Here is a 17,560-nt window from a genome sequence, read left to right on the forward strand (position 1 = left end):
TCAAAAAATTACAAAAATCGCTCACACCATTAATGACCACAATTATCTATCACGAGTTACGAAGTTGCGAAGTTTGTAGGGCACCGAAATTCCCTCTGTGCTGTGGTTCAATTTTGTTCGATAAGCTTTTTCGTAAACATTTTCTCCATTTTGAGAAAGGAGAAATTTTGGTATCAGTTCGAAGGTGCCTCCTTATGAAGGAAACAACCCGTAGCAATTCCGCAACAAGAAAAAGGGAACTGTACCAAATCATGAGGCCCGAGTCTCAATTTGTTCTACGAAAGTTTACGACGGACATAAGGAGAGTTTCGATCCCACAGTAGCAAATATATGTGCAATGCTGTTGATGCAATTCTGCATTTCCATTCGACGAGCAAATACATTCCTTTTAAATACACCGTCCGTTAGATTTGTATCCAATTTCGGTTGGAATATATCCAAATCCTAGAGTACCACGTTACATACCGAAAAGTTACAAAACTCTCTCTCTCTCTGGTAAACTCTACTGAGCTCCAGATAGCTCATTTTTTAGGCGCAAACTTGATGGCCGAAAGGTCTGTGGTTGGAACACGACCTCTGAATCTCGACTGCACCTGTCTAGGCTTAGGTAACCTCACAGGAGCTCAGCCCTCGTGCTTACACCGGGGCTGGCATGACAGCTAGGTACCGAAACGGTGTTACAGCTGAACGATTGTCATGTTTGATTTGACGACAGCTAATCAGATTTAAGGGCAGAGATCAGTACAGTTTAAGATTCATTGGTAAAATATAGCGTGTCTGTCCACTTCTCCTAAGATCACTGCGATGCTTTGTCCTCAGATTCCTCCATACCTCCATTGTTTTTATCTTCAATCAATCTTCATTTTCCACGAGAAGTTTCAGTCAAGTAAAGACTTGTCTTTATCCTCCAAACACTTTTGAATGAATTTGTGTCTCTGTTTGGATGTATGACAGCTCGTCAGTCAAATATCTGGGGAGGAACGTCTACTTTAGTAAACAGTATGGGTTAAAGTATGGATATACGTGCTTGCGATTCACATACATACGGAAAATTATGTTCGGGTACAGGATTGCGTTACAGCGTTTCCATCTGCTTTGCATATACGAGTATTAGCTACAAAAAATGCAACCCAAGCACCAACTAAAACTATTCCCAATATGAATTCGCCTTGTTTTTTCCACACATTATCATTAACAGATTAAAAAAAATCCGGGCCATCTAGATAGCATAGTTAGTATCATTGAAAATCATCGCATTTCGCTTGTTATTCCAACAGACATAACCTTCTCCCGACTTGCTCTACGTTTAATATACAGTCCAGTCAAGCAGGAGGGAATCTTCATGTTCATGAGTCATGTAGAGGACTTGGAAGCACTTACTGGACGTGCCTGACTCTCAAACGCAAGTCATCAAGGCCGTTTTCTACTCGAGGGTTTTGTTATCTCGACACTCACGATCAACAGCAAGTCACGTTTGACGTACAGCGTTTGCAGAGAATTGCTGTTCCAGGGGAACGGCAGTGAAATTATTCACCACAATTGGTTATCAGTCGCAATTTGTTGTAACTGAGCTTCAAAATTTGTGGAAATATCATTATCATACGTGAAATGATGCGCGTACAGATATGAAAGCAGAATAGAGGTATCGAGAGAAAGGCCTGAACCAAATTTGAAAAGCACATACAGTTCTTCAGTAGCAGCAATAGTGGCTTCAACAGTTACAGCCTCACTCCCAGCGGTAGTAGTACCAGCAGAAACAGAGGCACCAGCGACTTCGGGCGTCGAAGATTCCTTCTCCTGTTGTGACGGGTCAATCCTGTTGATTGGCAAGAGGGTTCAGAATGGTAACAGATGAGCTATAGCAAATCCGCGTGGCGGTGGAAAAGAACGTTTTGTTCTCAACGGAACTCACTAGGACGAAAGAACGAGAAACTCACAATGAAGACGCGGCAAAGCTTACACCGTTCCTGAGGACAGTCTGCTGGGGTAAAAGAAGAGTTGAAAAACTCCGAAGGCTTGGCTGATTGCCTTTTTAAATTGAGAACCATCTATTACTGTAAGACCTCAAGTTATTCAGTGAGCAGCTAGCAACAAGCAGTTTGAATCACTGTGCAGCCCAAGTAATCAAGGCACCAACAATCGCAGCGGAACTGTAACCTGAGAACAGCCCACTCGGAGCGTGAATTTTGTCTTCATTTGTGTGGGTTTACATCAGAAGTATAAATAAAGTCAATGGTAATCATCAAGCAGTCCACAGTATCCCTATAAATAGTATAATGTCAAGGATTAATGATCATTCTAGTAAATGCTTCAGCGTTACCTGCGTTGTAATGTAGAAACAATATTCGCAATGTAATAATGTCACTTGTGTGTGATGAACAGACTATGGGGAAATGCCGCACGCCGGACTACACCGCTTTGGATTACCTTTCGCTGAGATGTCAAAGTGTTGAAATGAGCGAACCGGGTTGAAGCATTATCGCCTTCATTTTATAAGCATTGAGATCTTGATGAATATAGGAATTATCTCGATGAATCTACGACCACTCAGACAAACCGATAGAAAGCTGCGGTCCATACAGTGATGAGGATCAAACGGTCCATATAACCTGAACGACAAAAAAGCAGTGAAACTTACGCACGAGATGCTTGCGTGGGACGTTTCTTTTTACTACGCCCCTTCTGACCACCAGAGGGCGCTGCATCACTTGGAGTAGAAGACTGTTCTATGTCAGGCGAAGCAGCGGGCGCAGCACTGAGTGAAAGGGAGAATAGGCATGGAAATGTGGAACAAGGTCGTATCAAACCGGTCACGAAGAACTTGAACTGGAATAATCTCACTACTGCAAGTTGCAATCGATTGTGCAGAATGTCATAATAATAAAACTGGGCGTGCTTCTCGAATTATCCCGATTGGATGAAAGCTAACCAGAGGAAATACTGGATGTCTAGTTGAAAATTAAGTATTTAATTGAAATAAGGATCTCTTCAGTAAATAGAAAATAGCAGTAAAACGCCTGCAAAACGCGTGTACGACAAGTCATAAAAAACGAAACTGAAAAAATACAAAGACGTGCCCCCACAATAGTCTGATGTTTTGACCTCCCATGTGTAACTTTGATGCTCATAACTCTTGTTTTTCACAATGAGCATCTTCATTCACGCCACACTCCGAATGGAAAAAGACTTGCTACAGATAATCCACAAAGAAAGAGCTAAAAAATGAACAGCATACACTGCTAGCTACATGATCCCTGTCCGTCATTCAACTTTGAATGGTATTCGGAAGTCTGCTAGAGATGGCTCATGAATAGTCCTAGTGATGGGTGCACTGTTGTCCATTGGCTGCTTCTCGTCTCCTGACTGGCATGTCACACAGCACTATGCCAAAGCACACCCGTGCATGCTGTGTAATGCCACATACCGTTTGCGCTGGTCCGGATGCCAAGACTGTGGTCACAAACAGACAGCAGATACACACAGCATATGCAAAGAGGTGTCTGAAAGCCAGCATTACACATGAGTCGCACCCCTAGCAGCACTGCTGTCAGCTTGGAGCGCTGGACTATTCAGGACACTAAGTACAGGCTCTTTTACACTGATGGGAACAGTCTAACGGTTCAACCCGGTGATATCCGCTTCGGATAAACTGCAGGCTGTATTACTAATAACTCCAACCCACAATGTTTCGGTCTGTATTGGGCTGGTCATGGAAAGCCATTTCTAGCACCGTCACAAGCCGAACCATCTGACAGCCTCTGAAAGCTGTGGTGGATCTGGTAAACCTAATTTACCCTCCAACGTTCCGTCGTGGATCATTGTGTCCGCTGTGTTCCACAACTCCGACAGTACTTTTGTGTCGTGCAAACTTTAGCAATCTGGCTCGAAGTTGGTTGATTCGGTGAAACCCAGTTCGTATGGCTTTCTGCATACCGCCCTGTTTTGAGTTACCACATTGTGTTTCACCGAATTCATGTCGGCTGCTTTTAAACTTTGGATCAGGATATCCAGATATCGAAGATTCTCCCTGCCAGGGTTCCGTTTCGTTGTGTTCGGCTCGCCATTGAGAGGCCGCTTAGGAATCCTATTCCAGTCTCTCATTCCATCATCACCTAATTTTCTCACAACGTGCCAACAGAAAAACCAGCATGTCCAGCGCCCATTCGATCCAGTGAACACTGCATATGGAAGTCACTCAACTATGGCAAGTTGCGCTAGTACATGGTTAGTGTTTCAGTGTCATACAAGAGGACAGATAGAACTATCGCCTTGTACATGCAAGCATTGGTCTCCGATAGCAGACTTCGACTCCTCCGCACTCATTTCTCGAATTTTCCAAAAGCCACAATAGTCTCAGAAATATAGGAACCCAGCTCAAACCCGCAGGCAATGTGCTTCCGGGGTAGCAGAAGTCCACAAACTCTGTTTCAGAATTGATGAGTGGAGGAGTGTTGAGAAATACTGAATGAAAAGTGTTCTCCGCGTTGATGCTAGGGCGAAACTGCGCGTCAGCAGCTGATGACTTCGCAGCTAGGCGCCGGAATACACATTCATTCACAAACACGAGCATGCCGATTTTGGTCTGATGGCGCAGAATCTCCGCACCTAAAGGTCTAATAGTGAACAGACATCCGTCAAGTTGATACGCTAACTGTACGCCAACATCGTCGTCCACGAAAGTTGCATTCACGATGGCCGTCACATACATATTGAGGAGGGTGTGGAAAGGACGCACCTTTGTTTTATGTTAGTGAAGGTGCCAAAACCACTTGAAGTCGATCCATTCGTTCGCACTTTCACTCTCATCGCGTCATATAAGCTCAGGACGAAGTTGATGAATTTCGGCGGATAGCCGACACAGTCGAAAGCCTGCGTCAATCACTTCAGCCACCACGCGGCTGAGTAGGACTAGTAGGTAAACACACGACTGAATCATGAGGCGGCCTGTATGCAGCACATTCAGTTGGAGGACATCATAAACGAGAGATTCAATTGAGTCTCCCGTGAAAACCAAACTGATTTGCAAATGAGTGTATTCCTCAGTCGCTGTTCTCATTCTTTGGTTGTGTGAACGCAAAGGAATATGCAAAAGCACTCTACCCAGTTCGAAAGCAAGTCACGCATCGTGAATTCCCTCTTGATTCATGAACCCCAGAATTGGGTTGTGTGCGCGCCTAATCATTCTTCACATGAATTCGTGTTCTCATCAGCAGCCATTGACACAGTGCAAGACGATGGTTTGCCCTTCAGGGTTCTTATCAGTGCTGTGTGCAACACGGCTGGAACTTTGGAACAGGGGTCGACTATGATTGCAATTCTAACAACTTCATGCAGCATTTCATGCTGCTATAGAACGATGTAGTAAGCTATTCGCTGGTAAGATACGACGTCTATCTGTTTTAGTTCTGCTCTGAGCTTAGCATAAGTGTCTGGAGAACACAATATTTGGAATAAAGCAGCTGAGTACCAGCAAAACAGCAAATGTAGCTTTAGTGCTGAGCGTGGATTATCTTAGTGGTCCATACTTACGATTCTGGGATCGAACGGCCTACTTCAGCCACAACGCTGGGCGCCCGACTTTCAGCGATAGGTGAGGTGGGTCTGGCTCTGAGTAATAAAGGTGGAGTGCAAATGCAATTATCAAGACAACAAACAAAGAAATATCAGAAGGATATGTACTGATTGCAAAGGGTTTTCGAGGACGCAGAAATGTAACGACATGGATAGGGCTGCTGAACTAGTTGACAGATCAGATTATTTGGCTCACATGTCACCGGGTTCACAGAAAATCTCAAGAAAACAGCACGAAATCTGCGCCACCGACTTCTACTTTAGGATGAGCAGCCCATTTGAGTAAAGAAAACTGTGAATTCAAGAACAGACCTTTCTCGAGAGGCAACCAATGAGCTCCAACCAGTCATCTATGAGGGGAGAGTAGGGGCGTGGGTTGCTAATCTGGATTAAAAAACATGAGCAAGTAGGTTTTGTATTGACAAACTCATAAGTGAATTTCACCACTGTGCCCTTACATCAGCTTCCTATCTTATCACTAAAACATCTCGCTATTTCTCCCACCCTCTTTCTCTGTGTTCATAGGCCTAAAATAACTTATCACGCATGTCAAGGTTGTCTCGCTCCCCTAGGAAGTAGAAACTAGTTTAGCTGTTACCAGCTTTTCTGATTGTTCATATATGTTCTTATCTGTTTGTATGTTTCCCAGTTAATTAAGTTCAATACGCCTTGAACCGCTGCAGACTAGATGCAAAAGGAAGATCCGACGAAACAGATATTAATTTCACAGGCTGTCCCGAAGAGCTTCCCAAGCGTGCGTTGCAATGAAGTAAGGTGTTGGTTTTGCAACCCCAAGTGGCTGTGTGGAGAACTGTTTTCCAGAGCCCTGCTATTACACGCTTCTTGACGCAACAAGACCATATTGATTAATGGTCTGTGAGTATAATAAACATAGTGCTTAAGATACGAGATAACTACTGACCAGGCTCGAAGTACCGGCGATCAAGAGAACTTGCTTGTTTGAGTGTACTGAACTTTCATTGGAGATAAGGATAGGAGTGATCAGATTAGGAATTCAGCTTGCTGTAACGATTGGATGTACACTAGCAGTTGAATGCGCAGACATTCTCACATCATCCCGGAACCAACTTGAGGAACTTCTAGGGAAAAAATCTAGGCAGGAGAGTAAACTTGTGGTAAAAACGCGGCAATACTCGTTCAGGTACTGGACCCTTTCAGCGCAAAGTTGCCCCGAAGCATGAGGTTAGGAGTTTGTCCAAGTCTAGACAGGGGCAATCGAAAAGCCGCAGATCTTTCGGTCATGGGCTTCACTCCTTAACCGCTCATCAACCTCAAGCTTAAGCTCGAGTAAACTTAGGGTAGTAGAGTAAAATTGTGGAATACTTTTGAGGCCGTCCCCTTTTCCTGGTTTTAACCACTTTAACACCTCTATTGACACATCCCTTCTCATCAATTTTGATATGATGGGCGGACAAAGCTCCAATGCATGCAAAAGACCAATAGTGAAGTCACTCCAATGTAAGCGTAAAACTCTCTACGTTTCAAGCTATTCGACGCCCGCTGTTATTAGCACATGGCGATGAGGTTCTTGTGTATGTATTATTGAATAATGTAGACGTTTTCCCTCATACTGCACCATAAATTAACTCACCTACAACATCGAGGAGCTGCTTCAGATCGATAAAGGTTTTATAATTATTTCCAGAGTATTTTTAACTGAGTTTTTGATCGTATATGTGTGCAGGATAAACTAACAACCCAATAGTTGGGAGAAAGAAGAAGTATCTATTGGATCTATTTGCTATTTCGAATAGCAGTTGTTGTAGTTGCTTTTCGTAGGACAGAACAAAGCAGAACAACCGTTGGGAGAAAGAAGTATCTATTGGAGCTATTTGCTATTTCAAATAGCAGTTGTTGTATTTGATTTTCGTAGGACAGAACAAAGCAGAACAACTTGAGGGAAAATGTGGAGTTTAGTGCACCATACATGCCGGGCACTGGAACACTGCATTAGTTGTAAACATTTATGAACCTGTATGATTGACGTTGGATATCTCATCAAAGCATATTAGAACTCACCCATCATCTTGGCTCGATAGTCCAGAAGCTCCTCGAACCTGGCCCCAACCTCGGCCCCAGCCACGGCCACGGTATGGCGGTTGACTGTGGGACAAAAAATGGTAACATAGAGAAAATACAGTTCTTTTAAATGATGATTATATATCAACCCGGTCTTTGTCAATTATGCATTAGTAAAGACGTGTGAAGATAGCCACCATCGTGTGCCCTGCCTTTCATGATGAAGAATATGTAAGTATCAGGAGGGCCAGATTCCTGAAAACAACTACTGAATGCCAGAAATCTACTGAGACTCTCCGCTCCTCTAGATGTTGACCAGACAGACAACGTTCCCTCAACATGCAGCGCTTCACAGCCTTGTATCAAACCCAGACAGCGCGAGTCAGCGTTGATCAAGGTCAGACAGTGTCCGTCCAATAAATAGTTTGGGACCGCTGTACTTTGCACTCGCATGAACTCACGGTCCCACACTCCCTTGTTCGGAATATAGCTAGCTGTTGTGTTCCCTTCTGTGATTTTTTTTCCGGCATTATACACAGGAGCGGGTCAGAAGTCAGATATAACAGATTGGCGAATCAGCAGATATAACACACACACACACACACACACACACACACATCTGCACCTAACGCCCGTCATTCAGTGCAAGAGCCGTTAGGACGCTGCGCCTAGGCGATTTTGATCAAAATCCTCTTACCTAAATGCAGCCCACTTATTCACCAAAGAAACAAGACCTATCCACTGACTCTTTCATAAGTTTCAAATTTAATTTAGTTGAATAAATTATTGCTTCTACTACCGTAGCTAATCAAAACACTGTTGTGCGTCAGATCCCACACCCAAGCTTCCCATTCCAAACCACGTGACCTTCAGGTTGAGATTGTATAATTAAAAAATGGACGCATGTCCCAACTACCGCGGCGACAAACAAAGCCAAACAAGCAACCAAAGTGTGCTCATATTGTAGGCGAGATTTCGTTTCGTCTTAGCGGCAGACTGACCTACTTTTTGAACATTATCGAAAGTCGGAGAGTTGTGCTACATAAAATCGTTCAGTGTGTCAGTCACGGCTGGATTAGGACTCCACCTGTTCACCCACCCTAAAGACAAGAACAGATAGTGTAATAATGTTGCTATTCTATTCTAAATTCTCGGACGAAATTACAAAACCATCCAAAGTTTCTATGGATGCAGCCATTAGGCTACCCAGGCTTCGGTAGAATGATACTTAGAGAGTGACGTAGAAACACCATGGAACGTGGGGATGGACCCATCCAATCAAGGATCCTTTCAATATATTACAGACCAAATTTACAAAGATGAAAGTAGGCGACTCCGAAGTCATGTCGGCTGCCATCAGAAACTGGTGGCGAGGGTCAATCACTGTCTGCCGCCCCACCTGGAATGCCTGCGTGGACATCGACCGTGCACTTATCCATTTCTGGTTTTCATTCCGCTGATCCAACATCTGCCAATTGGACCGATGTGGGATGTCAACAATGACTGGGGACAACTATCCAAAGCCCTACTCAACACCACAACCCCAACGTCCGATAAAAATCAGCTAACTTCATCCAAGAACCATATCTCTAATGGGACGGTGGCTTTGCCGGAGGCCAAATCCCAGACCAGACTTCTCCTGGTTGCAACCACAACCAAACTGAACGCATCATCCCACACCAGGTAAAACGGATTCCAAGAGTAGACCGGCCAGTTTAGTGAATTGGAGAGACCGAAGCGAAAGACTTTGGCAACGCCCGCAGATTGTTCCACTCGATTTGTTCGAGTGGTCCTCAATAAACCCTTGTTAAAAAAAACAAACCCACAAAAAATGGCTCTTTGGTTTCTTGGTTTCCAGCAGAGGAGGACGTTTGGTCGTTGAGCCTAATACAGATGGCCACCTACCAATCCCCAAGCCAGAATGTTGTTCTTTGACAGAACGAGGAGCGTGAATATGGAGCCTTCTTGGGCCTCAGAAGTGTCCGGGAATATATCTGTAATCAAGTGTCGTCGCGTACTAGTCCTGACGACCTTTTACCTGCTTTGTTCTCGGACGGCAGCGAATTCTTCAAGGGTTGCCTGTGTAAACCATTTGTCTGTATGGGGAAAAGAGACCATCACAGATGACTGGCGTGAGTCGATAATAATACGCACTTTTGGAAGTGGTACACACAGTGGACGTAGTGTGCAGATAGGTGTCAGTTTGACTCCCTTTGTAACAAGGCTTTGCTGGTTCTTGGTCCTCTTGCGGTGGCATGAGAACCTGCAAACCTTGAGCATCAAGCGGGGTTTCGATCGAATAGGAGATGTATCGACCTGCTTTAGGTGTAAAGGCAACGGTAACTATACACAGTAACCATACTTTTGGTGTTCCTTGATTTTAAGGTTGCGTTCGACCATGTCAATCGGTCAGTGATGCAAACCACACTTGCTCAACAAGGTATGCCTCGGAAGTTTGGGGACATAATCTGGTCCCTATGTTCACATATTTTGAGGCAAGTAAGAGTAAATGGTGAGATCTATAAAAATTCGCTTCAAAAACTAGTGTCCAGCAAGGATGTCTACTCATTCCATTCTTGTTCAAATTGGTCATCGGTGAAATAGTCAGGCGAATGCTGAAAGGTTCTCAAAACTTCGGGGATGAGAACATTCTCAATCTGTAGAACGCAGAAGAGTTGTCCTCATCTCTGAAGATGAGCGTCAAGCACAAGCTATGTTGGATTATCTGACCATCATCATACCCTCTTGCGGCATACACTAGCGCAGAGTGCAGATGCATTACCATTACCCCCCGCGCTTGACTGGAGACATTGAAAGCAATGGCGGCTAATCTAAGTCAGTGGCTTTCGCGCTTTCACTTTCTTTGGGGGTTCTCTTATTGAACACTTGGAGATGTAGTCACCTCAGAATGTCAGCACAGGGTCCTCACCCGGCGAATGGACAGTAATATTCAAGATTACCACCGTCTCGATTCAAGATAAAGTGGCCACTGAAATTTCCGTTCTAACGCTTGACACAAAGATAGATCAGACCACTCAACCAGGCTAATTTGACCGGGACAAGATTGCTACACCTTCAGAAAAACAAGGGAACGACTAGAACGTGCGAGATAAAAACCGCCAGGATCGATAAAATCAGGCGAGTCTCCTCTCAACGACAAAGCCACTCTCCCATACTAGAGGTTGCGAACTTTTTTCTGTCATAGAAAACGTCCTTCTTCCGCGGAGCCATGCCTGTACTTTCAATTCAGCAATTGCTAAAGCTGTTCGGAATGCAGTAAGTTTTAAAATACAGAGTCAGAAATAAGAATTTATGGACTATGATGACAGAAAACTGTATAAGTCTACATATGAAAGCTGAATGGTTTTTAATTGCGGTGTTTTAGGCCATTCTAACTTATCCCGCCAGCACGGGCTCTGTCCCACCTACTCGTAACGTAAACTAGCATTCGGTTCACAGTGCTCGTAAATTGAATGTAGACGTAACGTAAACTAGCATTCGGTTCACAGTTGGAGGACGGAAAGGAATGATGGATGTACCTATACACTAAGAAGGGGTTACTACTGCTAAGTCATGAGGTGTCTGGAAGAAAACCTCTCAACCGATGGTATGTGACCCGATGACCAATCTACGAAGTTGTAATGATGTTTTCCTGACTGCAAAGTTCATGATGGTTTAGAACTGTCCACTTGTTCCTTTTTTCGTTAATGAAAGCTATCTCCAAACCGTCTGATTCATAGGTAATCCCAGGAACTTTTGACCCTTGGTCTTCTTAACCGACTTTTTTTACACAACTTTCTGAACCACTCGCTTCAGCACATGTGGTGCGCACAACTTTGTCAATGGCTCAAGTTGAGCTGGCGTTTTCTTGGGATATGCTTTCTTCACATTGTTTTTGTGCTATGGTAAGGTTTTCTTTGAACTTGCACGAGCTAATGCAAGGCTTCTATTCATTTCACGTACATATTTTCATACAGAATTGGCCTGTAATTCCGCACCATTTCATTGGGCCTCCCAGAGTACACTAAGTATTCTCCAGTACTTCTCTGAATCCAGAGAGGACGATATCCTGATACATGTAGTGGTTCAGAATCGCATTGTGTTCACAAACAGCATTGAGCGTATTCGACTGACACCCAACAGCGCACTGGCGTCCCCTCGAATTGTGACGGAACACGTGCAACCAACCGCGTTGCCAACCCCGGTGAACAAGCCGACAACTAGTGATCCTAGAACCGCAGTTGGCGCGTAGCAGCCAATATCAGCCGTACGGTAGCAAGACGGATTCCCATCACATTCTTCTTTTGAGTGTGTGTTGTGGATCGGCTGGACTCGACAGGGACCCAGAGGGGCTTCCAACGCGATATTTTTTTTATTGATCAGGTAATAGCTTGAAAGTTGGAGCTTCACGAGACGCCGGCTTGAACTCATCGAACATAAATCTAGAGGTTGTATTCAGGTTTTCTTATAATTGTCTATTAAATATGAAGTGTCTTTTATTGTTTTTAACCCGGCCACTGGAAGAAAGCTTGATACAGTTAACGAAGGTTGAGAGCAAAATACTGCTGTCGCCTACTGGAAGGTGGGATAAACAGCCAGTTGTTGCACGATACAGTGTGTATATCCCACAGTTTTCCTCCTGGCGTACAGTACAACAGTGTGAAATAAATGCAATGAAGAATGAATAAAAGACCGGCCTGTAGTAGGGCTAAGTGCATCCGGTGTGTGGACTGGAGTATACTGATAGGCTGAAAGGCCTTCATGGGACTGAAGCTACAGCTGGTAAAATCGTAGGAATACGACCCTATTGAAACGATATTTACAGCATAAACCTTAACAATAATCAATCGTTAACCCATTCAGTGAATACAGTCTCTTGTTTGGCTCGAACAACTGAATCCTGCCGGAGTATCATCAAACGCCAGGCGCAGACACCTCATTGTCGTTTCATTTAAAATTGACCGGGAAGCTGCATTATGGGTCGTAGAACCAAATAGTAAGGTCATAGTTTGTAAGTAAATTGCACTCGAGGAAACCCAAATAGTAAGGTGATACAGTTTGTAAGTAAATTGCACTCGAGGAAACAGACCTCTTATTTGTCCGCAACAACCAAATGGTAAATACATTTGTAGTGTTTCGTTTTTGTATATTTCACAGTACTGTGAACCTCAAGAGCTAGAACAGTAAGGGCGATTTTTAGCAGTGCGCTGTTTTGCGGTATGAGAACGAAATGAACTTTTCACGGACAGATGCTGAATGCGATCAGGATAACTGCATCTGATGAGAGCTCTCTTAAATCTGAAACGAGTAACAACGGAGGTTGGTAGGGCTGTGAATATTTCCGACCGTTTCAGATAGTTTGAAGAACTTTATTTAAATACTTTCCCAGAGCACAAGAGTGTTTGAACTCATTTCATCCTACAGGAAAACAGCGTTGGTATTCAACTCGACTCACTTAGTTCTACAAACAGGCGAAGCGTTCTGAAAGCTCTTTTTTCTCATTGACTTAGATTTACTAAAAAACAACATGCACATCAAATGGTTATGACCGAAATCGCTGCTGCCCTCAGGGTACTCTCAGAAAGATCCAGTATCGATTTGGTTATGACGGAAATGCCCCAACAAATTTCGCAGGTTCCTCTTCGCATGGAAACTCAGTGTGGGGTGATTAGGCGCTTAGTGTAAGCATGGTGGACAATGAACCTTCAGCAAGAATGAAAACTTGTGTAAGACCGAGTCAGGTGGCATATCAAGCCTGTAGAATGCGTTGAATGACGCATTGGACGTGTGGTGTTCTATCGATTATCGTGCATTACACGATACAGCTAATCAGGTCTATTAAACAAAAAAGTATCAACAATCTCAGTGGCAGGACGTAAAGTATGCCAACGGGGACAGAGTTAAGTGTGTATGCAACTGAGGATGCTTCGATATTGCGCCAAAATCAGATCACGTTTAGTGAATAACACTGTGGCCAAGTGATCGCCTATGCATCCAAAACGACTGCGCTGTGGTCTGTAGTTCGTCGCCACATGAGTAAAAACCGATTCCCAGTTTCATACTGGTTCTTATTGACGACGTCATGAGGAACCGTTTTTGTCCAAAATAACGGTCGGCACAACCAAATCAGTACGGCATGGACCAAGTTCCGGGTTCCGAATTAGATTCGCAAACAGTCTACCGAGAACATTGGACGAAATAGTGCAGTTAACCTCTAACTTGGACGAACAACATTTGGCAATAAAGCAGGGAGACACCGCGCCGACCGGACATACGTCACAGTTAACAAAAAAAGCAAAATGTCTACGCCAAGACGGGTTTGTCGTGTGGTAATTTTGGCACAAATCAACGGGCGAGCATACCAACGCTGGGTACAAAGATAATGTCGGCTTGCTTTTGTGAAATGTCATTAGCGTAGGTAAGTGCATCTGGATACACAGTTGGCCAGGCATACCAAATAGTGGCTCGTCAGAGTCAACTTACTGAAAGTGGAGTATTTATGAGGAAGAACAAGCATATGACTTAACAGTAGCATAGCGAATTCAAACCAATGCGAACGGTGAAGTTAGTTTGTCCTTTAGATCCCTGCAGTTCTGAAGTCCCGTTACAACTTCCACGAACTTTTCCTGCCGCTTCACACTAAGCACCGGAACCGATATTTCCGCAACACGCTGGCCCAACTTATCTTCTGAACCAGATAGCGATCCAGCCTGTTCAATTCAGTTTTACACGTGAAGATAATGATCCTACAGCTAATCATTTTTTTCCAGTTGGCCGACTACAGGCTGATGCTATTTCTACAGTCAATTGTTGCAGTGCACTTCAGAAGTCACATTCTACACGTGCCTAAACTTTGGTAGCATATTCCGTACTACTTCTCGATAGGTATTAACTAAGATAAGATATACTTCACAGCTTTGAAAATCGGGTAAATTCTTTGACACTATAGGCTTATGAATAGATGAGGGTAAAACAAAAACCCAAACGTATTTGTGTTTGAGAAACTGAATTTCTAATGGTTGCGCAAGTTTATCAATGATACTAGGGGGGTGTTGAGGCTGGGCTCTAAAACAAGCAAGCATCAGGCAGGAAAAAGTCAACGCCATTTTGAAGATGTCTAAGCGAAGTACTCAACGCCCAGAATAGTGCCCACCGTAAACACGCGCGCCGGAAGTCAAGCAGACACCTCTTTTGTATAGGCTTTTGTGTTATTGTAACGGAAAAAATCCCGAACGGCTTATAAGGCTGACTAATAGTGGTATTGCCATGACTGTATAAACCACACCTTTGCATAGACCATTAACTCGTAATCCTTACTCTATATTTTTCAGCTCATGTACTAGCGTTATTAGAGGATTAAGGCGTACATTACGCCCTTCTATTCTGTCTTCTTTCTAATCTCGCCCTGGAACTACCCGACTCTCGCAACAATTTAATCGTCTAAAAAAGAGATGGATCATATTTTCCAACCCACGGTTTTGGATGCCGATCCTCACTCATCCGATAGCATGAAACGATGAACTCATTGGTTCCGTACCTTCAAAGCTGACATCAACGCAATCAAACCTGAAGGTGTAAGTAAATTGGAAACTCTCGTACGTCACACTGACCATACAGTGTATGACTTCATTGCATGCAGTGTATGACTACGATTCTGCGACAACCTTGCTAGAAAAACTTTACATCCGCCCGAAAAATATTGTGTATGCTCGCCACCTTTTAGCATGCATACAAAAAAGAACCTGGTCAAGATGTTGACCAGTTCTTTCAAAAACTGAAGTCAATTGCTTAAGACTGTGAATTCAAAGCAGTATCTGCTGTGGAACATACAAACAAAGCAGTTCGGGATGCCTTGATAACCGGACTGCAGTCGAGTACCGTTCAGAGAAACTGCTAATGTGGCATGAATTGGACCCTCACAAAGCCCACGAAGCCATACGAGCTCTCGAACTTGCACAGAAACAATCAATCATTCGTATACAGACAACCCGTTACTTGTTCTGTGTCTGCTCCTTTGTCCATTGTTAATTCCGAAACAGTTTCTGCTGCGACACTACAAACATGTTACTTTTGTGGGAACCGCAAGCACCCTCGTTATAGGTGTCCCGCTAAAGAATCAGTGTGCAAAAGTTGCGGGAAAAGTGGACATTTTCGATGCGTCTGTAGGTCCAAAACCTCGAAATATCACGCGGGGTCAGTCCAAGACTCCTCAATCTCTTCGCTATTGTGTACTGCTGCTCCCAGTTGCCTATCCAAAACTACAACAGATATCTTGGTCAACGGCGTTGTTGTCCGAGCTCTTCTTGAAACCGGCAGCTCCATACTTTTCGGTTCTTCATCAATCCTACAAACTCAAATGGAAACTATTTCCGTACGATTCTGTGATATTAATAACGATACGTTCATGTTCCACCAAAGGTTATTGCCTTATGTCCATTCAGTAGAAGGATGCTAAATACGAACGGTTCAAACTCTGCGTATTACGGAACCTCTGTGCAGACTAACTTCCCGGACATGACTTCCTGGGGTTACATGATAAAGTTGAAATTCCATTCGGTGGCCAACGGGGCACTCCAACTGTGTGACGTAACATCCGTGAAATTGGAGTCTCCATCCTTATTCACCAATCTTGCCCAAAATTACAAACCGATCGCCACGAAATCTCGTCTTCATACACCGGAAGACGAATAATTCATACAACCCGAAGTAGACCGAATGCTCACCGACGGCATAATCGAACCATCAAATTCCCCATGGAGAGCACAAGTGCTCGTGACGCGCAATACAAAACACAAGAGACGTATGGTGATAGACTGCAACCAGACCATCAATCGCTTCACCTAACTTGATGCATATCCTTTACTAAGACTGGACCAGATGACTGAAACCATCGCACGCAGCACAGCACACTAGACCTCCAGATTACGTATCATCACGTTTCAATAATCGAGTCAGACAAGCCATTCACAGCATTCGAAGCCGGCGGGAACCTATACCAGTTTCAGCGCATTCCTTTTGGAGTGACACACGGAGTCGCGTGTTTTCAGAGAACGTTAAACCATGTGATCAAACCCGAACAGGTGAGACACATTCATCTGCATTGATAACGTTGCTGTATGCGGCGAAACGAGAGATGAACATGATCATAATCATAGGCACTTTCTCGATGTCGCTAAAATATACATTATCTTGAACGATAGAAAAAGCAGATTCGCAACTGAAGAGATTAATTACGCTCTTGGGTAACAAGGTCTCCAAAAGTATTATAAGACCTGACCCAAGAGGCATGCGCCCTATAAAAGACCTCCCGATTCCACGGAACGGAAAATCGCAGCAAAGAGCCGTTGGCCGTTCGCCTACTATTCACAGTGGATACCGGCGTTTTCTGACAAAATTAATCCATTGGTTGAAACAAAATATTTCCGTTTCCGGAGAATGTCTGAACAGCATTTGAGAGCCTTAAACATGAACTAGAGAATGCAATGGTTACTGTCGACTACAATATCCCTCTCGTCGTCGCTATTGGTGCATCCCTGAGCCAGGGTTACCGGCCGGTCGCCTTTCTCTCCAGGACCTAGACTGCAAGCGAGAAAAATCATTCTGCTGTTTGGAAAGAAGCATATGTTATCGTCGAAGCGATCCACAAGTGGCGCAACTATCTCCTCGGCAGGCATTTTAAACTGATTACGGATCAACGTTCGGTTGCTTTTATGTATGGGAACCAACAGAAAAGTGGAATAAAGAACAAGATTGAACGGTGGAAAGTCGAATTGGCAGGGTACAACTACGTCGTCTATAGACGAGGAACGGATAACCGCGTTGCTGATACCCTATCTCGTAACCAACATTGCTGGGACGGAAAAACTTGAAGAACTTCACATATCATGCCATCCGAAGGTCACAAGATTTGCACACCTTGTGCGTTCCAAGAATCTTCCTTTTTCAGTCG

The 17,560-nt window shown here is 44.0% G+C and overlaps 1 protein-coding gene across 1 annotated transcript in view; it reads right to left on the minus strand.

Annotated features, from left to right (window-relative positions):
- The window catches only part of T265_13773 (hypothetical protein), a gene marked incomplete at both ends in the record, with an annotated part of 77,566 nt that overhangs the window by 48,341 nt on the left and 11,665 nt on the right, over nucleotides 1–17,560 (minus strand). Inside the window, 4 exons of the mRNA XM_009170458.1 lie at nucleotides 1,685–1,816; nucleotides 2,639–2,755; nucleotides 5,530–5,607; nucleotides 7,612–7,695. Coding sequence (XP_009168722.1) covers nucleotides 1,685–1,816; nucleotides 2,639–2,755; nucleotides 5,530–5,607; nucleotides 7,612–7,695 — 411 coding nt within the window. The remainder of the gene's footprint in view (nucleotides 1–1,684; nucleotides 1,817–2,638; nucleotides 2,756–5,529; nucleotides 5,608–7,611; nucleotides 7,696–17,560) is intronic.

The sequence above is a fragment of the Opisthorchis viverrini genome (genome assembly GCF_000715545.1).
Source record: "Opisthorchis viverrini unplaced genomic scaffold opera_v5_103, whole genome shotgun sequence".
Taxonomy (NCBI): domain Eukaryota; kingdom Metazoa; phylum Platyhelminthes; class Trematoda; order Opisthorchiida; family Opisthorchiidae; genus Opisthorchis; species Opisthorchis viverrini.